This window comes from Bufo gargarizans, chromosome 9 (assembly GCF_014858855.1).
Source record: "Bufo gargarizans isolate SCDJY-AF-19 chromosome 9, ASM1485885v1, whole genome shotgun sequence".
NCBI classification, from domain to species: domain Eukaryota; kingdom Metazoa; phylum Chordata; class Amphibia; order Anura; family Bufonidae; genus Bufo; species Bufo gargarizans.
In genome coordinates this window covers 18,670,833-18,693,595 of record NC_058088.1, presented here as the reverse complement: position 1 = coordinate 18,693,595, position 22,763 = coordinate 18,670,833, and the positions used below count along the sequence as shown (strand labels likewise).

At 46.7% G+C, this 22,763-nt stretch overlaps 2 protein-coding genes across 2 annotated transcripts in view; one reads left to right on the top strand and one right to left on the bottom strand.

The window, feature by feature from the left end:
- Nucleotides 1-4,314, bottom strand: part of LOC122946120 (complement factor B-like) — an 85,986-nt gene extending 81,672 nt beyond the window's left edge. The window contains exon 1 of the mRNA XM_044305484.1: nucleotides 4,172-4,314. Coding sequence (XP_044161419.1) covers nucleotides 4,172-4,226 — 55 coding nt within the window. The 5' untranslated portion in view covers nucleotides 4,227-4,314. The remainder of the gene's footprint in view (nucleotides 1-4,171) is intronic.
- Nucleotides 1-22,763, top strand: part of LOC122919723 (oocyte zinc finger protein XlCOF7.1-like) — a 285,514-nt gene that overhangs the window by 180,544 nt on the left and 82,207 nt on the right. The gene's annotated exons all lie outside the window — the stretch shown is intronic.

Below are 22,763 nucleotides of genomic sequence, written 5' to 3'. Positions count from 1 at the left end.
GTATACTGTATGGGGGCAGCCTCAAGAAGACGATATACTGTATGGTGGGCGGGGCAGCCACAAGGAGACATTATACATACTGTATGGGGGCAGACATAAGGAGACGTTATACTGTATGGGGGGAGGGGGCCAGGCCAGCCTCAAGGAGACACTAAACTGTATGGGGGCTGCCACATGCAAATAGTGCACTCTGCACTGAGTCATAAATAAAGGTGGTATGTGTGTCAGACTGTCTATGGTAGCCCTGGCCTCTCCTTGAGGCTGCCCCATACAGTCTGTATGGGTCAGCCTCCAGGAGAGGCCAGGGCCACCATAGACAGTCTGACATACCACCTTTATTTATGACACAGTGCAGAGTGCACTATTTTCTTGTGGCAGCCCCCATACAGTTTAGTGTCTCCTTGTGACTGCCCCCATAAATAAAGGTGGTATGTCAGACTGTCTATGGTGGCCCTGGCCTCTCCTTGAGGCTGCCCCATAAGTATGGGGCAGCCTCAAGGAGAGGCCAGGGGCACCATAGACAGTCTGACATACCACCTTTATTTATGAGTCTCACTCTCGCAGTGCACTATTTGCTTTTTAACTCTCGTCTTACTCACTCCTGTTCCTCTGCCTGGAGTGGACCTGGACATTCCTCGCAGGGCAGGGCAGGAGTCAGGCGAAGTGGCCAACTCTGTTCTTTGACTGTCTGTGTGAGGAGGGAGGTATGTAGACTTTTCCTGTGGCTGCCGCTTGTGTTGTAAGTATTCCGGCCCACTGCGCATGTGCGAAAAAGAAGGCTCGGCGCAGTAGTTGAAAATTCCAGAACACGGACGGGAGGAAGTCAGGAGGACTCGGGAGGAGGGTCCCTGCTTCACTATGCGGCGCCGGCGATGCCGCTCACATAGTGAATGATCGGCAAGCAGCGGACAAAGGGGAAAAAAAGTTTGGAACATTTTACTATCGCTAGGCAAACAAGGCATTTTGCCGCCCCATTGGCAAGTGCCGCCCTAGGCAAATGCCTTGTTTGCCTCGTGATAGATACGCCTCTGATCCTGATACCCGGTATTGCGGGTGGTTTGGGTTAGTGCAGTGGTTAGTGGAGGTGGAGTAAGACAGGAAAATGTCGCTATAATTTATTGCTATTTAATCTAAATGATTCCAAAATTCCTTCTTCGGGTCAGAGCTCGGTGTGGTGACGCATGGCTCCAAATCCCAGGTTCCCGTTTACATAGCGATAAATGGTGGTCACATGGTAAAATACTCTGGTGCAGAGCTCCCTGTATAGGATGTATACAGCGCCCCCTGAACTAAATAAATCCATATGCATGCAGAATTTGAAGAATTTTAATCCAAGCAAATAGAAACTGAGCTGCAGTACCCGGCATGGCCACTAGATGATGGATGGAGCCTTGTGCTTCTGGCTCAATCCACTGGGATGGGACCTCGCTGTCTGACATTGATAACCTATTGGGAGGATAGGTCTTCACTATCTAAAAGGTGGAAAACCCCTTGGTTTCTCATGCACAGCTCAAATATTAGTTCCCTACGATGCTCACACAATACAGCCATTCAGTGCCTAAAAAATACCACCATGTCATGCCTAAATAATAATGCTATATAGTAGCTAAATAATGTCCACCTAAAGTATTACATAGGCATGATATAATTCTATATCATGCCTATGTAATACTGCCAAATAGTTCCCACATAATACTGCCATATAGAATGTGCATAAACCTTTCATATATATTCTATACAATACTGCCACTCACTGCTCAACTAAAAATGTCTCAAAAAGTTTTTAAATAATACCATCACGTAATTCTTGAATAATATTGCCATAAAATATCCAAAAAATACTGCATAAGTCATATATTTCCCACACAATACTGCCACCCACTGCCCAATTAAGTATGCCAAAAGCATTCGGAGATTACTGCTATATAATGCCTAACGTGGATCGTGTCCACATAACATTGCCATATGTTTCCCACACAACACTGCCAGTCACTGTACAAAAAAATTGCCCCAAAACAAGTGTTCACATAATACCGCCATACAATGCCTAACGTGTGAATCCAAAAACTGAAAAGAAATTGAAATATCATTTTTGCCTTTTTAACACACCTCCTGCCCCAAGAAATCATTTTTTTTCTGGCTATATTAACACATTATGGTATGGCGGCTATTGCAATGATTTTGCAATATGTAAATACACTCTTAGCGCACATGGACAACACTATATGCAAAATTCCTATTCTTGTCCGGACAAGAATAGGACATTCTCTATATTGTTTGCGGGACCGCGGAACATAACAAAGGATGTGGACAGCACACAGTGTTCTGTCCACATCTTTTGCCGCCCCATTGTAATGAATGGGTCCGCACCCATTGCACAAAATTGCAGAACAAATGCGGACCCAGAATTACGGTCGTGTGATTGCACCCTTAGGCCTTGTGTGCCGCCTGTTTTGACCATTGGGGACCGCAATTTGCCATCCCAATGCACGGGCACCATCCGTGCAGTTGCCGCAGACGGATCCAGACCCATTCAACTTGAATGGGTTCGTATCCATCCGCACCGCCGAAAAAATAATAGAATTCGTGATATGGTGTTCACACCGCCGGTGCCCGTATATTGCCGACCCTCTGGGTGTGCGGCCGGGCAACAGCCTTAGTATATTCAGGACATTTTAAATAGATAAAATACAACAGGCAAACGACAAAGCCTCACATTCCTTATGTCCAGGTCTATTTCCTATCATGTACTGTAAAGGCCCTTTCATTTTTGTCACTTTTCTTACCTCTAGACCAGAGGTAGGCCACCTCCGGCACTCCAGGTGTTGTGTAACTACAACTCCCAGCATGCATACTTACTCTGTTCTTCTCCGAACCCCCATAGAAATGAATGGAGCATGCTGGGAATTGCAGTTTCACAGCAGCTGGAGAGCCGAAGGTTGCTGACTGCTGGTCTAGACTATCAAATATTCTGAATTACCGGATGGTTACTGATGGTTACTGAAAACAATATCTTGTAGGGGTAGATAATCATTAAGAAAGAAAGCTGAATATATTTCTAGTTATATATACACTCACCTAAAGAATTATTAGGAACACCATACTAATGTTGGGCCCCCTTTTGCCTTCAGAACTGCCTTAATTCTACGTGGCATTGATTCAACAAGGTGCTGATAGCATTCTTTAGAAATGTTGGCCCATATTGATAGGATAGCATCTTGCAGTTGATGGAGATTTGAGGGATGCACATCCAGGGCACGAAGCTCCCGTTCCACCACATCCCAAAGATGCTCTATTGGGTTGAGATCTGGTGACTGTGGGGCCATTTTAGTGCAGTGAACTCATTGTCATGTTCAAGAAACCAATTTGAAATGATTCGAGCTTTGTGACATGGTGCATTATCCTGCTGGAAGTAGCCATCAGAGGATGGGTACATGGTGGTCATGAAGGGATGGACATGGTCAGAAACAATGCTCAGGTAGCCCGTGGCATTTAAACGATGGCCAATTGGCACTAAGGGGCCTAAAGTGTGCCCAGAAAACATCCCCCACACCATTACACCACCACCACCAGCCTGCACAGTGGTAACAAGGCATGATGGATACATGTTCTCATTCTGTTTACGCCAAATTCGGACTCTACCATTTGAATGTCTCAACAGAAATCGAGACTCATCAGACCAGGCAACATTTTTCCAGTCTTCAACAGTCCAATTTTGGTGAGCTCGTGCAAATTGTAGCCTCTTTTTCCTATTTGTAGTGGAGATGAGTGGTACCCGGTGGGGTCTTCTGCTGTTGTAGCCCACCTTTCTTTCCCATTCTGACATTCAGTTTGGAGTTCAGGAGATTGTCTTGACCAGGACCACAACCCTACATGCATTGAAGCAACTGCCATGTGATTGGTTGACTAGATAATCGCATTAATGAGAAATAGAACAGGTGTTCCTAATAATTCTTTAGGTGAGTGTATATATATATATTGTATTCTGTGCTGGGTTATCAAATGCCAGATTAAAGAAAACTCACTATAGGTTTAATGGAGATCTGCAGATGGAGCGTTCCCTTTTGTCAGATAAAACTCTGCCCTTGCTATAAGGCATTTCTTGCTGCCATAAAGCCTGCCCCATCTGTAAACCCCCATCCTTCTCCTGCTGGGATCTCCTGGTACTTACGTGCCATTTGGCTGAGGAGAATCAGAGGTAACATCTTGTAGCGGTTGTCTCCCATACACGTCCTTCTGCTTCCCTCTCCTCCTGTGATCTGAGCCTCGCTGAGGGATCGTTGCTGTGTATATAGCTGGGGCTGAGGTCAAGTGAGTTCCTGTAAATGAGAGAATAAACATTTGGGTTTTACAATAGGTATTTGCAGAGAGGAGGAGTCGGCCATGTTACCCAATTCCACAGAAAATGGGGAGTTCCTCCTAATTTACTTTGAAATTCTCAGAGATTTGCAGGCGAGGAGTTATCAAAACAGTATAATGAATATATATTCTTTTCATATAAATGTATTTATTTTTATATCATTAAAACTACCTGCCTAAAATTGAGTACTGTAGGTCCCCCTCGCTCCATTGAAACAGCTCTGACTAGTGATTAGTCGATCGTTTAGTTCTGCACCGACGAGCGCCTGTCCCCGCCGGTGAAGACGCTACTCCTGCCACTTGACACAACATTTTGGCTGCTACAATCTCATGCCTGCGCCTGGGTAGCAGCGCAAGCACAGAGGCTCTGCTTCAGAGCAGCGACCCAAAAGTATAGCAGAGTCACTGCTCCAGTAGCGTAAGCAGAGCCTCTGAGCATGCGCTGCTACTCGGAGCAGCAGCAGAGGCACAAGATTGTCAGGGCCGGACGGGATATCAGGTCCTGTCAATCAAGCGGCAGGAGGAACGTCTACACCTGGAGGGTGCACAGCTCTGGTTGATGAGACAAATTGAATTGTACGGAGCAATTCACTTAACTCCAGCTCTAACTTATCGAGGCTTGGACTCCACAAGACATCTCTCTCCTGAGGTAGCTTACACCATGCATTTTATATGTACAGTATGTTGTGCATTTTTTTAACTGCACTTTATGTGTATGTTGCGATATATATCCTGTTCATTTGCACTGTACTTGCGAGGCTCTACGGATTAATGAATACTGAGAGACTTTTGGGACTTTGAATGAGAAGCTGGTAATTTTCCACAACTATTACACGGTTTAAAGAAGAGCATCTTTTGGAGGGAAAAAGCCAGACTTCTTTACCACCAAAACCAGACTGACCTTTTGAATGTCTGTTATGTCTAGAAACATGTTTTTGTCTGAAAAAACTTCTGTGTCATTGCCATGGAGTATCATTGAAGTTCTAATGTAAGTCTATGAGAGACGGAAAGTGTAACAATGTATCTGTATGTGCTGAGTTTCTCCACTCCGCCCCTCCCACTAGAAGGTTCTAGTCTAGCTAGAATTGGTATATAAGGAGAGCAGTCAGAGCCCCTAGTGTTCTGCAGTTAGGGAACAGTGCTCAAAAGGGGGGACTACTATTGAGGGGGCCAGACTTTTGAGTGACCAGAAGAAGACATTGAGACAGGGATACTCTGCCACGGACCCTGTATCACCAGCCTTTGACCAGGATACCGGCCTTCTGAACAGAGAGAGGGACAGCTAGATCCGGTCTTTGTTCAGCATCAAACCCTTCTTCTGCCAGGGAGGAGACTGGAGAATCCAGCCAATGCCTCGCCTGTATTGTTTTGACACTGTAATACCTCTAGTAAAGAGGCCTTCTGGTGGGGGCATGGCCTGCACGTTGATGGCGGCAGCTGCTTGAGGGCTCGGCTCCATGCTCATCTGTCCCAAGCGGCTCATATAATACACCAGAAGGACTTACTGGTTAACCTAGACTGCTCCTTTCTGCCCCAGGAATGGGTAAGATTAAAAAGAGGCAGGCCCCGAAGAAATTGACTGAGTTTTTCGCTAGGACTCCCCCTCAGGCTCTCCCGCCTCCATGTCTCACTTACCTGCATCTCCGGCATCGCTTCCTGAGACTGGTGCGGATGTGCCTTCACCCTTGTTGGCAGAACCAGGATCCCTGCCTTTAACTGAAGGCTCTCTACGATCAATGCTGGGCTCATTACGCACTTCCCTGAGGGCTGATTTCTCCTGCATGCAGAAGGAGATAAAACGGGATATACAAGGCCTGGGAGACCGCATATCCCACGTGGAGGGCAAGATGGCGGAATACGCCGCCTCGAACAACTCTTTAATCGATGCACACAAGGTTATTGAGGATGACCTGGCTGCTATAAAAAACAAGCTTCAGGACCTCCAGGACCGCCATAGGCGGAATAATGTGCGTGTCAGAGGCATACAAAAATCGGTTGGTCCGACTGAGCTGGGGTTTTTCTTACAAAACCTACTGAAGGAAGCCATTCCTGATCTACTAGAACGTGATCTTGTAATCGACCAGATTCATCGTATCCCAAAGCTTAAGGGACTAAATCCCTCATCTCCGCGGGATGTTATCGCCCGCATTCATTTCTACCACGTTAAAGACCGGTTTCTGCGCACTCTACGGCAGGACCCAACCCCGTCTGCTTCTTTCAAAGATATCTCAGTTTTCCCGGATTTATCTGCAGCTACGCTGGCGAAAAGAAGAGAATATGCACAATTCACCAAGATCCTCCGAGACCAGAAGATCCGGTACAGATGGGGTTTCCCAGTAAAATTACTGGTGTCTGTTAAAGGGCAGTTGATCCCTTGCATGTCACCTAAAGCAGCAGAGGAGCTATTGAATAAGCTGGATCTGCTTCCTGCTGACCCTGCATCTGGTCGACCCCAGCAGAACATGCCAGACAAGATTTCACCGGAGTGGGAGCCTGCTTGACTCTCATGATGTCCCTCCGACTACTTCTTCACTCATCCCCGGATAGATGTTGCCGGGGCACGTAAGGACTCTTTGCAAGTTCGTACTACCTCCCCCACCTTGTCTGCTTATTCGGATTAGGGGCAATTCTGAAGACTGGCTACAGATCTCTTATGTTCTATGTTATGGTTTACTGTTTATCAGTGTAGGTTTTTGTGCTTTGACAATGTTTCCTCTACGACTGCAACATATGGACGATGGCGAGGGATCAGCATCTTAAAGAGGCCCTTTCACAATTAAACATTGAAAGCCAAAGGTATAAGGATGGCCCCTCTGACGCCCACTTGTCTGACCTGAGGAACTGCCAGTCGCACCTCCGGTCGTTATTGTTATACAATCAAGAAAAATCCTTGCGTAAGCTGAGAACTAATTTCTATCACATGGGCGATAGGGCGAGCTTCTTGCGAACAGACTCAAGAAAAGAGCAGACAATTCCACAATTGAAAAATTACATTATGGGGGTACCACTATAACTTATCCCCAAGAGATATCAAATGCTTTCACCTCTTACTATGACCAACTATATAATCTAAAGAATGATTCCTCTACTCCTCAGCCCACTGACTCAGATATAAACTTCTTTTTGGGCGCCCTCAACTTACCTAAGCTGTCGGACTCCCAATTAGCCTCTCTTAATTTGCCCATTACAACGGCGGAGATAGCTGCGGCCCTTAACTCTACTTCCTCTGGTAAAGCTCCTGGACCCGATGGCTACCTTACAAACTATTATAAAATATTTCAAACTCAGCTGCTCCCTTACTTGTGTACTATGCATAACCATTTTTTCACCACGGGGACATCCCTGCGGATATGCTTTCTGCCATAGTAGTTACTCTCCCAAAACTGGGCAAACCCCCTGATTCACCTGCCAATTTCCGCCCTATATCCCTGCTTAATTCAGATTTAAAATTGTACGCAAAAATTTTAGCAACCCGTATCAATAAATTTCTCCCATCCCTTGTAGATCCTGATCAGGTCGGCTTTGTCTCTGGTAGGCAGTGTAGGGACGGCACCAGGCGTATGCTCAACTTGGTTCAGTTGGCAGCGGGATCCAGGAGCCCCACAATGCTAGTTTCCCTAGACGCTGAAAAAGCTTTTCATAGGGTGCATTGGGGGTTCCTGGGTCGAACGCTTCAGTCGTTCGGGATGGGGGGCAGTATTTTAGGGGCCATCCAGGGTTTATATACGTACCCGTCTGCCCGGGTGTTAGCCTCGGGTTTCTTGTCCGACTCGTTCAGGATCTCCAATGGAACCCGTCAGGGGTGTCCGTTGTCGCCGTTAATTTTTGCGCTGATAATGGAGCCTTTGGCGGCCACTAATAGGACATGCCCCCAGATAGAAGGCATCAAGATAGGTGAAGCATCTTATGTGATCGGACTGTATGCCGATGATGTAATATTATCCCTGACGAACCCAGAAAGCTCGCTAGCTTCTCTTACCAGGGTGTTAGACACATTCTCTAAGTGTTCGTACTATAAACTAAATATAACTAAAACTAAAGTCTTAGATTTCTTCATCCCGGAAGATGATGTCAGTAAGCTGAAACAACTTTACCCCTTTAGGTGGGAAGACCGGTCTGTAACATATCTTGGAGTGGAGCTCGCTCGGAGTGTGGCGGATATAATCACTATTAACTTTGCGAAGCTACGAGCGGAGTTACGGGCCGACTATTCCAAATTGGCCCAAGGTCCAACTTTCCTGGATGACACGTATTAACGCTGCTAAAATGCTGGCATTGCCAAAAGTGTTATATATATTTAGATGTCTCCCGGTGCAGGTCCCAAAAAAGTTCATCACCCAGCTTCAAACAGACCTCCTTCTATTTATTTGGCTTGATAGGCATCCCAGAATCCCCAAGTCCTCTTTATATCCGCCCATTAAAATGGGTGGGCTAGGGGTCCCTTTCTTTTATAAATACTTCCTGGCAAACATAGTGGAAGAAGCTCTGAAATGGTGGTCCCCATCTACGCCCCAAAAATGGCTTCAAATTGAGGAATCGTATACTAGGAGGCATTCCCAGCCTGCTCTTCTAGCTGCTCACAGCTTAAGATGTTTTCCTTTACATGCGCCTCTAGCCACAATGCAAGCCACGTTATTTATATGGAATCACATAACGCATACCTTAAATCTAATCAGTGTACCCAGGGACCAGTGTACCCCCTGATATCTCTATTGTACCATACTCCAGATCTGGACCTCACTATGTGGTCTGAATGTGGAATAGGGTATATAAGCTGCTTGTACTCCGGTGAGTCCTTAGTGGATTTTCAGTTCCTGCACTCCACTTACACACTCCCGAACTCACAGTTCTATCAGTTCCTCAGGATCAGACATTTATTGGGGAGCCTCCCGCAATCCCGATCTTGTATCCCCATTAATGTGTGTCAGACCCTTTTTACGAGTACCACTTCTCGTCGTCTTAAGGTCTCTACCCTATATTTGGGACTTCTCCTAGATAAACCCGGCGGTAAACAACCGTGCATGTCTCGATGGGAACAGGAACTTGGAGTCCGGTTCACACCCACTCAATGGAAAGATGCGATGCATTGGTCCTTCAAATGTACTAAATGTATAAACCATGTTGAGCAAGCTAGGAGAATCCAGTTGAGATGGTATCTAACACCTAATAGGTTAGCCCACTGTTCTCCAGGATACTCCCCTTTATGTTGGAGGAACTGTGGGGATGTGGGAACCCCTCTACATATGTGGTCGTCATGTGCATATACTCGTGTTTTTTGGTACAGGGTGGAACGCATGATACGCAGGGTCACTGGCACGAATCTTACCCTCTCTCCTGCCCTTACCATTCTTGGGATTGATCTAGCGGAGATTGCCCCACAGATAAGGTGGGTGGTTGCACGTCATATCTGCCGCTAGGAATGTCATTGTCGACAGTGGTTTGCAGCCCCTGTATATCTCATTTCTGTCATATAACATCAGTGGACACGGATGTATGATGGAAACACTTGTCAAAATTATGATTTGTTTATGTTAAAATCTGTTCTGTTTAGATACTGATTTTATACAATGTATTGTAATGTACTGTACTTTGCATAGCTGTTTAGCGGCTCACTGTATAATGAAAATGAATTGGAAAACTCAATAAAAATCTATTGAACGTAAGAGGCATTCTGGTCAACTGCAGGCCCTGACCCATTGGGGTTTACCTCGCCTTACCACCTCTTCCACAGAGCAGCAACACGTGGTGATACCTCAACAGTGTCTGGCGGACCCAGCAAAGCATTGGAGCCACCCCAAACCCGGCCACTGCACCATATAAAGGAATACCCCTTTAAGTCCAATAAATTGCTTGGTGAGGCCAAGGCTTCCAGCACATTTTACAGATGCTCAATTGGATTAAGATCTAGGACATTTGGAGAGAAAGTCAACCCTTTGAACTTTTTGTCATGTTCCTCAGACCATTCCAGTGTGGCTGGGGTATTATCTTGCTGATAGAGACCACTGCCATTAGAGAGCACCACTACCATAAAGGGAAGAAGTTGCCTGTACAATGTTCAGGTAGGTGGTACTTCCATATGGTGCCAGGACCCAAGGTTTTCCAGAAGAACCTTGCCCAGAGAATCACACTGCCTCTGCCAGCTTGTCTTCTTCCTATAGTGCGTCCTGGTGCCATCTCTTCTCCAGGTGCACATGCGCCCAACACATCATCTAAGCTGATCCATCAGACCAGGACATCTTTTTCCTATAGTCTACCTGGCGCCATCTCTTCCTCAAATGGGCCAGTTGTCCAGTTCAGATGCTAACACATCCATTGTAGATGCTGTAGGTGGTGTACAGACATCAACATGGGCACTATGGTCTGCAGCTGCAAAGCCCCTTCTTCCACAATCGGCTATACAGTCACTCTTCTGTAGGATCGGACCAGGCAGGTTCCATTGTAAAGAGAAAGTCAGTGGCGTACATACAGGGGTCACAGGGGTCGCAGTTGCGACCGGGCCTGGCACTCCAGGGGGCCCGGCCGTCTGTGGACCCCTGGCCCCTGCAGTAGTGCCACTCAGACTCAGGTGTGGGCCCGTGGCGGCAGGTGACAGGGAAATGAACGCTTCCATTGTGGAAGCGTTCATCTCCATAGTGATCTGTATCGCCGTCCTCAGGACAGCGATACAGATAGCTGTGCTGCGGCCGGGTGGCGGAGAGAGGCGTCTCCCTTCCCTGTTCCTCTGATAGGCTGCGGGCCTTGTGTCGGCAGCCTATACCAGCGGTGCAGGCAGCGCGATGACGTCATCGCGCCACCTGAGCCGTACAGCGCGGGACACAGGCCAGAAGAGGCCTTCATCGCATTGCTGCTGAGGAGGTAAGTATAAGGGTTTATTATTTTTACTGGGACATGAGGAGGCCCTTCATATTGGCAAACAGTGGCGTACGCACAATCCATGGGGCCCCCGGTGCGAAATTGATCTATGGGCCCCCCCCCCCCCCCTGATCTCGGGAGGGGCATTTCCCCGGGCAATAGGAGATTATGGGGCCCCTGTGTCCCCACCCGCCCTCAAACCACACCCACACACAAGTCCACCTATAAATCGCGAAAAATGCCTTGTTGATGCTAGAGGTCAGAGGAGAATGGGCCGACTGAGTCAAGCTGATAAAAGAGCAACGTTGTAAAGGGGGAATATTAATCACCAATATTTATGTAAATATCGATAATTAATATTCATAAATAGGAGGAGCCGTCTAGTGATGGCTCCGCCTATTTATGCCTTTATATAATAATTACACAATACCTTCGCTATACTTTACACTAATCACTATGCTAGCTGCATGCGCCTTACTGAACTAACTATCGCCAATATAACTACACGTTACACAGATAGTTACAAGTAACACAGTATTTATTACTTACATTACACTACGCACGCAATACACTAACAATACAGCACTAAATATACAATCCTAAACTACACTACACGTTCCCAAATTCCACCCATAAACTATCTATACAATTCACACATACAAGTAATATTAACAACCCACCCATCTAGTTCTATACTATCCCTATGGGGTACGCCGAGGGGTTAAACACAACAATGGCTCTGCAGGGGTTAATACCTGCAGGCCAAGAAATACAGGGTAAAAGGTTTGTTTGCAGAGCAGAGGCATGCTCCACAGAGAACAGCAGGGTAGGGGTAGAGGACAGCAGCAATGCTGCTGAGGTCACTGTAGGGGTTAATGGCAAGGGTATCAGGGGCACAGAATCAGGGCCACCAGGGTAAATCAGGGGCACAGACTCAGGGGTGTAAGGGTTAAATCAGGAGTGGAGGCACAGCAGGGCAGGGACTAGGGAATATCAGGGCACAATGTAAGGGTTAATCAGGGGTGGTAGGAATCAGGGGTAATAGGGTTAACAAGGGGCAGTATGGGGTCAGGGATTTAAAGGGTAAAACGTTGGTGGGATAGTGGTATTAGGGTTAACAAGGAGCAGTATGGGGTCAGGGATTTAAAGGGTAAAACGTTGGTGGGATAGTGGTAGGGATCAGAGGTATAAGGGGGTGATACTTAGCGGTGATATGCTCGTTGTCCAGGGGGGCTCATTGGTCCAGGGGATGCCTCTTCCTGCTGGATGACTTACCTGACTCCTGAGCGGAGCGCCGCCGGCCTATTTAAGCTTGGCGGCGCCCGCTCGCAGTCCTCCTATTGCCGCCGTGCGCATGCGCACTGCCGGCCTGAACACGTGGGCCGGCGCGGCGATGTGACGTGACCGCGCCGGCCCGAGGATCTCGGAGCACGCTTCCAGGGGGGGGGGATCCTTTGATCCTCCCGCCTGTGAAGCGGACGCCTACCTCCGGCGCTGTAATTACAGTTCCCATGTCTCTGTTAGGCGTACCATCTCCGTACCATCTTATTGATCCTCTGTCCTTTGTAGAGGCCGACGCTGGACATAATTGTCCAACTGTCGGTCTCCTCCACCCCCCCCAGAAGGCGTATTTCAGCGGGATTCCGGCCATATATGCCCATAGATGCTTGGGGCACATCTATAAGCATATATGAACGGACATTATATTATTATAGGGGCACATATTATATAAGGGGGCACAGGCCCCTACATTATAAGGGGGCACAAGCCCCTACATTATAAGGGGGCACAAGCCTCTACATATATTAAAAGGGGTCACATGTATCCCACAGGGGCCATATCACCCTGGGGAGCAGGTGAGATGAAACCACTCGCAGAAGGGATCCCTTGCGCGGAGGGAACCTTACACCTCTCTCTAATACGTCTATCTAACCGTACTGCCAAAGACATAGCATTTTCCAATGTATCCGGGTACTCATGAAAAGCAAGGGCATCTTTTAATCTCTCAGATAACCCCTGACAAAACTGACTACGTAACGCGGGGTCATTCCACTCTGACTCATTAGCCATTCTCCTAAACTCAATGCAGTAAGCCTCTGCAGTATGTTCACCTTGAAATAAATTATGCAATTTAGATTCCGCCATCGAGACCCGATCTGGATCATCATAAATTAATCCCAAGGCTTTCAAAAATTCTTCCACCGACCGGAGGGCCAGAGGACCAGACGGCAGAGAAAAGGCCCAGGATTGCGCGTCCCCTTTTCTCGTCCCCTTGCATGACTCTTGAAAGCTGATAAAGTCATCCACGCCCCCTGCAAATCTATCAGGGAGAACGACTTTAGGTTCCCCATAAATTTGACTTCCTCCTATTGCACCTGATGCCAGAGCATTCTGACACCGTGTGACCGAATTACACAGATCAGCAACCTCTAGGGATAATCCCTGCATGCGATAAACTAGCGCATCAATTGACTCCATCTCAAAACAGTTGAGAAATGGCAGTCCAAGTATTGGCGGGTTATAATGTCACGCTGGACAGGATACAAGATACACAGAATACAACCAAACAAGTGTCTAGGCAAGAAGCGGGGGATAAAGGTCACCTCCTGACAAATCCCTACCAGCTCTCCCTAGACTTCTATGCCCACGTTCAGACCCTGAAGGTGGGAATGAACGTGTCCCTGTGCCTAGGGTGAAGATACCCTAAAATCCCTAAGATGGTGAAAGGGGGAAAGAGGCAGCCTGCTCCCTCAGGACCTGGAGGGGGCAGGCGTCTCTCTAACAGCCTAGACAGACAATCACAAGAAAAACAAAAACAACTTATCTTGTTAGTGAGCAGGAACAGCAAATCCTTCCTTCCTTCCTCTCAGCAAGACAGAAGTTTTAACCCGCACAGGACACTGGGAGTGGGTATAATTTAAACTCATACCAACGACCCCACCCAGTGCACCTGAAAGGGAAGCGGATACAGCTCAACTCCAAAACAAAAACAAAAGGCTACACACGTGCTGCTAACCTGGCAGACCTCCGCGCATAACCTGAGCAGGTGTCACGGACGGTGTACAGGAAACAAGACAAAGCAACATGCATATATGACTGAGTGGATCCAAAGCTAAGGAACCAAAAGGGGGACCCTGGCTGCTCAGCCTATGCAAAGATCCGAAAGGTGGAAGTTTGCATATCCACGTATCTCGACTATATAACCCCTGAACACCCTACAATAGTGAGGGGACACGGCCACCGTCTCCCTACACCAGACACGGAGGGAGTCAGGGTCACCTGGGATCCAGCAAACAGAAAATAACAGATAAATGTTCAGCACTTAACTTAGTAGCAGACAGGAAAACAAGATCAGCATGCACACACACTCCAGGAAGAAGTATAAGCCGCCCAGTAATGCATTATGGGGCGGAATTTAAAGGGATGCAATCAGTCCAACTCCATGACAACTGAGAGAGGCTAACGAGATGAGGAACTGAACAGCACAACAAAGAGAACTCAAGGAGGAGGTTCTGAAAGGCCTCTGTCAGAGCTTCTCAGCTGTCTGGTTGTGACAGTACCCCTCCCTCTACGAGTGGACTCTGGACACTCAGAGCCCACCTTCTCAGGATGGGACCTATGGAAAGCCCTGATGAGACGAGAGGCCTTAATGTCCGTCACTCGGACCCACATCCTCTCCTCAGGACCATAACCCTCCCAATGAACAAGGTACTGAAGAGAACCGCGGACAAGACGAGAATCCACAATCCTAGAGACCTGAAATTCAAGATTCCCATCAACCATAATCGGAGGAGGAGGCAAAGGCGAGGGTACAATGGGTTGAACATAAGGTTTCAATAAGGACTTATGAAAGACATTATGGATCTTCCAAGTCTGAGGAAGATCAAGACGGTAGGCAACAGGATTGATGACAGACAGGATTTTGTAAGGCCCAATAAACCTAGGACCCAACTTCCAGGAGGGAACCTTCAATTTGATATTCTTGGTAGACAACCACACCAGATCACCAACATTCAGGTCCGGACCAAGCACACGTCTCTTATCTGCCACACGCTTATATCTCTCACTCATGCTCTTTAGATTATCCTGAATCTTTTGCCAAATAGATGACAAAGACGAGGAGAATCTGTCCTCATCAGGTAAACCAGAAGACCCCTCTCCCGAGAAAGTCCCAAACTGCGGATGAAACCCATATTCACCAAAAAATGGTGACTTATCAGAGGATTCCTGACGACGGTTATTTAAAGCAAACTCAGCAAGGGACAAAAAAGAACACCAATCCTCTTGATTCTCCGCCACAAAACAGCGCAGATATGTCTCCAGATTCTGATTGACACGCTCTGTCTGGCCATTCGACTGCGGGTGGAAAGCAGAAGAGAATGACAACCGAACCCCCAAGCGAGAACAGAAAGCCTTCCAGAATCTGGAAACAAACTGCGTGCCCCTATCAGAGACTATGTCTGAAGGAATACCGTGCAATTTGACAATGTGATCAATAAATGCCTGCGCCAGCGTCTTAGCATTGGGCAAGCCAGGAAAAGGGATGAAATGCACCATTTTGCTAAAACGGTCCACCACCACCAGAATCACAGTCTTCCCCGAGGAACGAGGCAGGTCCGTTATAAAGTCCATGGACAGATGTGTCCAAGGACGGGAAGGAATGGGTAAGGGAAGGAGAGGACCTGATGGCCGTGAATGAGGGACTTTGGCACGAGCGCAAGTCTCACAGGCTGCCACAAAACCCTCAACTGACTTACGAAGCGCAGGCCACCAGAATCTCCGAGCGATGAGATCCAGTGTGGCTCTTGCCCCCGGGTGCCCAGCAAGGACCGTATCGTGGTGTTCCTTAAAAATCTTGTGTCTTAAAGCGAGAGGCACAAACAACCTCCCAGGAGGACAAAGATCAGGAGCCTCTGACTGGGCTGCCTGCTCCTCTGCCTCCAATTCAGAAAAGAGAGCAGAGACCACCACACCTTCAGCCAAAATGGGACCCGGGTCTTAAAAATTCCCGCCTCCCAGAAAACAACGTGACAGGGCATCTGCCTTCACATTCTTAACTCCAGGGCGGAACGTGACCACAAAATTAAACCTAGAAAAGAACAAAGACCATCTGGCCTGTCTCGGGTTCAGACGCTTGGCTGACTCCAAGTAGGCCAGATTTTTATGGTCAGAAAATACGGTAATAGGGTGTCTGGCTCCCTCTAGCCAATGGCGCCATTCCTCAAAAGCCAACTTGATGGCCAACAATTCCCTATCTCCCACATCGTAATTTCTCTCTGCGGAGGAGAGTTTTTTCGAGAAAAAGGCACACGGTCGCCATTTGGCAGGAGAGGAACCCTGAGACAAGACCGCCCCCACACCCACCTCAGAAGCATCAACCTCAACTATGAAGGGTAAAGAAATATCAGGTTGCACCAAGATGGGAGCGGAAGCAAAACTCTCCTTGATATTAGAAAAAGCCTTACGCGCCTATACTGACCAAGAAGAAAAATCTACCCCCTTTCTGGTCATATCAGTGAGTGGTTTAACAATAGAGGAATAATTCAAAATAAACTTCCTGTAATAATTGGCAAAGCCCAAAAAACGCATCAGCGCCTTCTGATTCTCAGGAAGCTCCCACTCAAGCACAGCGCGGACCTTCTCGGGGTCCATGCGAAAACCAGAAGCGGAGAGAAGGAACCCCAGAAATTGAATTTCTGGAACCGCAAACACACATTTTTCCAGTTTCGCATATAATTTATTCTCCCGCAGGATGAGCAAGACTTGACGTAAATGTTCCTTATGAGTTTTGAAATCAGAAGAAAAAATCAAAATGTCATCCAAATACACTAATACAAATTTTCCCATCAAATGATAAAAAATGCTGTTCACGAAATGCTAAAAAACGGCTGGGGCATTCATCAAACCAAAAGGCATAACCAAATTCTCAAAATGGCCCTCAGGGGTATTGAAGGCCGTCTTCCATTCGTCTCCTTCTCTGACCCTGACCAGGTTGTATGCTCCTCTTAGATCTAATTTGGAAAAGACTTTAGCCCCAACAACCTGGTTAAACAGGTCCGGGATCAGAGGAAGCGGATAAGGGTCACGAATTGTGATACTGTTCAGCTCCCTGAAATCCAGACAAGGTCTTAAAGAACCATCTTTTTTCTTAACAAAGAAAAAACCAGCGGCAACAGGTGACTTCGAGGGTCGTATGTGTCCTTTTCTCAGACTCTCAGAGATATAAGCACGCATAGCGATCCTCTCAGGTTAGGAAAGATTGTATAAACGAGATTTAGGCAGTTTGGCGCCTGGGATGAGATTAATAGGGCAATCGTACTCCCTGTGCGGGGGCAAATCCTGAACTCCACTCTCAGAGAAGACATCCGAAAATTCAGAGAGAAAAGATGGTACAGTCTTAGTAGCAACCTCAGAAACAGATGTCGTGAGGCAATTCTCTCTGCAAAAGTCACTCCAACCATTTATTTGCCTCGCTTGCCAATCAATGGTGGGGTTATGTTTAGTGAGCCAGGGTAGCCCCAACACTAGAGGTGTAGGCAAACATGACACATCCTCAACATGAGCATCACTCACAATTAAACGGATATTGTGAACTATGCCCTTTAATGATTTCTGGGAAAGTGGAGCGGAATCAATAGCGAAAACAGGAATATCCTTTCCCAAAGTGCGCACCTGGAAACCATGAGTTATCGCGAATTGATTATCAATGAGATTGACCGCTGCTCCACTATCCACAAAAATCTCACAAAAAATGTTCTTGCTCTCTAGCGTCACCCTAGCCGGCAGGACAAAACGGGAACTACAAGCAAACGGAAAACCTTCAATTTCCACCTCAACCCTGCCAATAGTAACAGACGGAACATTTTTAAAAGATTTTTTCCTGTTTGTTTCTTTATTACTCCCAGAAAACTGCCTGAATCTCCAAGAGGGACAAATATTTGCCAAATCATTTATACCTCCACAACAAAAACAAACCCTCCCATGTGAGCTGAATCTTCTATTGTCAGAAGCAATCAACCCCAGCTGCATGGGCTCTTGCTCAGAAGGGGCTGACAGCGACTGAGACCCCTGCGCACAGAATGGTACTGCTGCACTGTCCTGGGACTGAGTATGACAGGAAGGAGACATCTCTCCTCTCTCTCTAAGACGCCTGTCAATACGAACGGCCTGAGACATAGCAGAGTCCAAAGAAATAGGCCTCTCATGAAAGGCAAATGCATCTTTCAATCCCTCTGAAAGACCATGGCAAAATTGACTTCGGAGTGCAGCATCATTCCAACCAGTATCAACTGCCCATCTCCGAAATTCTGAGCAGTATATTTCTGCGGATTGTTTACCCTGGCATAATAGACGTAGTCTAGACTCAGCCAGAGCAATACGATCCGGATCATCATATATCTGACCCAGGGCTAAAAAGAATTCATCCACTGAACGGAGAGGCCGTGCCCCCTCCGGCAGCGAAAAGGCCCAGGACTGAGCGTTACCCCTGAGCAGCGATATAATGATCCCCACCCTCCGTTCCTCATCACCAGAGGAATGGGGAAGAAGGCGAAAATGGAGTTTGCAAGCCTCTCTAAAACACACAAAATTCTCACTACCCCCGGAGAACGTATCCGAGAGCGAGATCTTAGGCTCAGAACAAGCTCCATGAACGCAAGCTAAACCGGTCACTTGAAGCTGAGAAAAAGTCTTACGGAGATCAGCTACCTCCAATGAAAGACCCTGGAAGCGTTCAGCCAAAAGGATCCATGCTTGAGACGGTTCTGGCGGCTTATAATGTCACGGACGGTGTACAGGAAACAAGACAAAGCAACATGCATATATGACTGAGTGGATCCAAAGCTAAGGAACCAAAAGGGGGACCCCTGCACAAGACCTGAGACTTTCCCTGGCTGCTCAGCCTATGCAAAGATCCGAAAGGTGGAAGTTTGCATATCCACGTACCTCGACTATATAACCCCTGAACACCCTACAATAGTGAGGGGACACGACCACCGTCTCCCTACACCAGACACGGAGGGAGTCAGGGTCACCTGGGATCCAGCAAACAGAAAATAACAGATAAATGTTCAGCACTTAACTTAGTAGCAGACAGGAAAACAAGATCAGCATGCACACACACTCCAGGAAGAAGTATAAGCCGCCCAGTAATGCATTATGGGGCGGAATTTAAAGGGATGCAATCAGTCCAACTCCATGACAACTGAGAGAGGCTAACGAGATGAGGAACTGAACAGCACAACAAAGAGAACTCAAGGAGGAGGTTCTGAAAGGCCTCTGTCAGAGCTTCTCAGCTGTCTGGTTGTGACAGCAGGGCATGACATAAAGCCTGTGAGTCCTGCTTCCTCTAAACAGACAGAAAGCCTAAGTCTTGCAAGGGGCACATACATGGAGAAAGCCTGTGAGTCCTGCTTCCCCTGCACACACACACAGAGAAGGCATGTGGGTCCTGCTTCCAATGCACACACATGGTGAAAGCCTGTGAGTGCTGCTTCCTCATAGAGAAAGCCAGTAAGTCCTGATTCCCCTGCACATACACAGAGAAAGCATGTGAGACCTGCTTCTGCAACGGGCCTACTAAGCACCTAGGGTATTCCTTTCCCCCTAGGAGGTTTCTACGAAATATGTCCCTCTTATAGAGCAAATAAACATGACGCCAGTTGCAGTTAAGCAACGAGGACATGGAGTCCCCTTTGTAGATGGTAATGTTGGTACCCAGGGTAGCATTGCCAGAATGCTGTAGAGTGGCCTACAATGTCTCTGTAGATGTTGTATACATGTGTCACGGTGCTCTTTCCTGCATATCCTTGGATCCCAGACATGAAGGAGTCCGAAGCAATGTAAAAAGGTAGTTGAACTTGGATGATGAATAAGTAGAATAAATGAAGTCCAGACTTGTAGTAACGTTGAACACAGCTTTACTTGGCATAAACGGTAATCCAAACAGTTTCCAAACGGTATCTTGCTCATCAGCAGATATTAGCATAATCTGGCAGGCAAACACTTCTGTGCAACAATCACAGCTCTGCTATGCGGTAGCTCTCTCAGCTCTGCTATGCTTGGCTGGCTTAAATAGGAAACTCTTCCTCTTCGCTGGAACTTAGGTAAGCCTTAGTCTGCCTCTTACTTTAATCCTAGGAACTTCTTGTCCTGGCTTTGAGTACCTCAAGCTCTAGCTTCAGCTTGGATAAAGGCAATGCTAGCCCAGGAGGGGACCAACAACCATGTAGACTTCAGAGGTTGGGCCTTTGGGCCTAGCAGAGCAGCCAGTACTCTGCTAGCCAACTCACCTCTCCTTGAGGAGGGTAGGCTAGACTGCACACTAACTAACTAACTTCTCCCTCTCTAAAGAGGGCTGGAAGGGAACTAGAAGGTTCCTCTCCAGAGAAGTTATCTCTGCACAGATTTGCTGCCACCCGCTGGCGAACCAGGCACATAACATTTAAACATTACATCTGCAAGGAAATGAATATACACATTGCAGGAACTGGCAAAAAATATAAGAGATGACACAGGATGCACCAACCAAGATAGTGGGGGTACAAAAGGAGGTGGTAATGCCACTCTGGGATATTACATTGCCCCTGCACACACACAGAGAATGCCTGTGGGTCCTGCCTCCTCTGCACACACATGGTGAAAGCCCATTAGTCCTGCTTCCTCATAGAGAAAGCCTGTGAGTTCTGCTATCCCCTCTACACAGACATTAATAGATGGCTAATACAAACTCTGTGCAGGCAGGGAAGCAGGACTCTTTCTCTATGCGTTCAGCTTTTAAAATGGAAATATGGAACCAACTCATAGAAAGCATATTTGCCTAAGATCAGTATACCCTTATATTTATATCATGAATCAACCATAAAAACCTTTGCTGCCATACTGTGAATGCTCTAACAGGAAAGAATCCCCTTAGCTGCTGATGAAGAAACCTCTTTTTCCTGGATGCCCCTTGTCATGGTGTAACGCACCTGGTTGATCAGTTAGGATCTCAACTGCGGAAGCAATGGACATCCACTATTATCCCACCACCCTTGTGTTTGGCTGTGGGATTCGCGGTTACTCAGTATGTACCCCAGGCGTCACTCTCAGTCTTAGGCGGAGAGTTTGGGGTAACAAAATCATTTACCGCTATCCATCTAATTAGTTTTACTGATGGTAAGGAGGGACTCTCAGAATTACAGGAGTCACGAGTTAGTATAAGCTTGTGCAACGTTCAGAGTTAGCATCTAGTATGCAATAGCTTCAGAGTTAGTATATAGCATGTCCTCAGTTTAGCATATAGTATGCCATAGGTTCAAGGTTAGTATATAGCATGTCCTCAGTTTAGTATATAGTATGCCATAGGTTCAGAGTTAGTATAGCATGTCCACAGTTTGGTATACACTATGCAGTAGGTTCAGAGTTAGTACAGCATGTCCACAGTTTAGTATACACTATGCAGTAGGTTCAGAGTTAGTATAGCATGTCCACAGTTTAGTATACACTATGCAGTAGGTTCAGAGTTTGTATAGCATGTCCACAGTTTGGTATACACTATGCAGTAGGTTCAGAGTTAGTATAGCATGTCCACAGTTTAGTATACACTATGCAGTAGGTTCAGAGTTTGTATAGCATGTCCACAGTTTGGTATACACTATGCAGTAGGTTCAGAGTTAGTACAGCATGTCCACAGTTTGGTATATACTATGCAGTAGGTTCAGAGTTAGTATAGCATGTCCACAGTTTGGTATACACTATGCAGTAGGTTCAGAGTTAGTATAGCATGTCCACAGTTTAGTATACACTATGCAGTAGGTTCAGAGTTAGTATAGCATGTCCACAGTTTGGTATACACTATGCAGTAGGTTCAGAGTTTGTATAGCATGTCCACAGTTTGGTATACACTATGCAGTAGGTTCAGAGTTTGTATAGCATGTCCACAGTTTGGTATATACTATGCAGTAGGTTCAGAGTTAGTATAGCATGTCCATAGTTTAGTATACACTATGCAGTAGGTTCAGAGTTAGTATAGCATGTCCACAGTTTGATATATACTATGCAGTAGGTTCAGAGTTAGTACAGCATGTCCACAGTTTAGTATACACTATGCAGTAGGTTCAGAGTTTGTATAGCATGTCCACAGTTTGGTATACACTATGCAGTAGGTTCAGAGTTAGTACAGCATGTCCACAGTTTGGTATTCACTATGCAGTAGGTTCAGAGTTAGTACAGCATGTCCACAGTTTGGTATATACTATGCAGTAGGTTCAGAGTTTGTATAGCATGTCCACAGTTTGGTATACACTATGCAGTAGGTTCAGAGTTAGTACAGCATGTCCACAGTTTGGTATATACTATGCAGTAGGTTCAGAGTTTGTACAGCATGTCCACAGTTTGGTATACACTATGCAGTAGGTTCAGAGTTAGTACAGCATGTCCACAGTTTAGTATACACTATGCAGTAGGTTCAGAGTTTGTATAGCATGTCCACAGTTTGGTATACACTATGCAGTAGGTTCAGAGTTAGTATAGCATGTCCACAGTTTGGTATACACTATGCAGTAGGTTCAGAG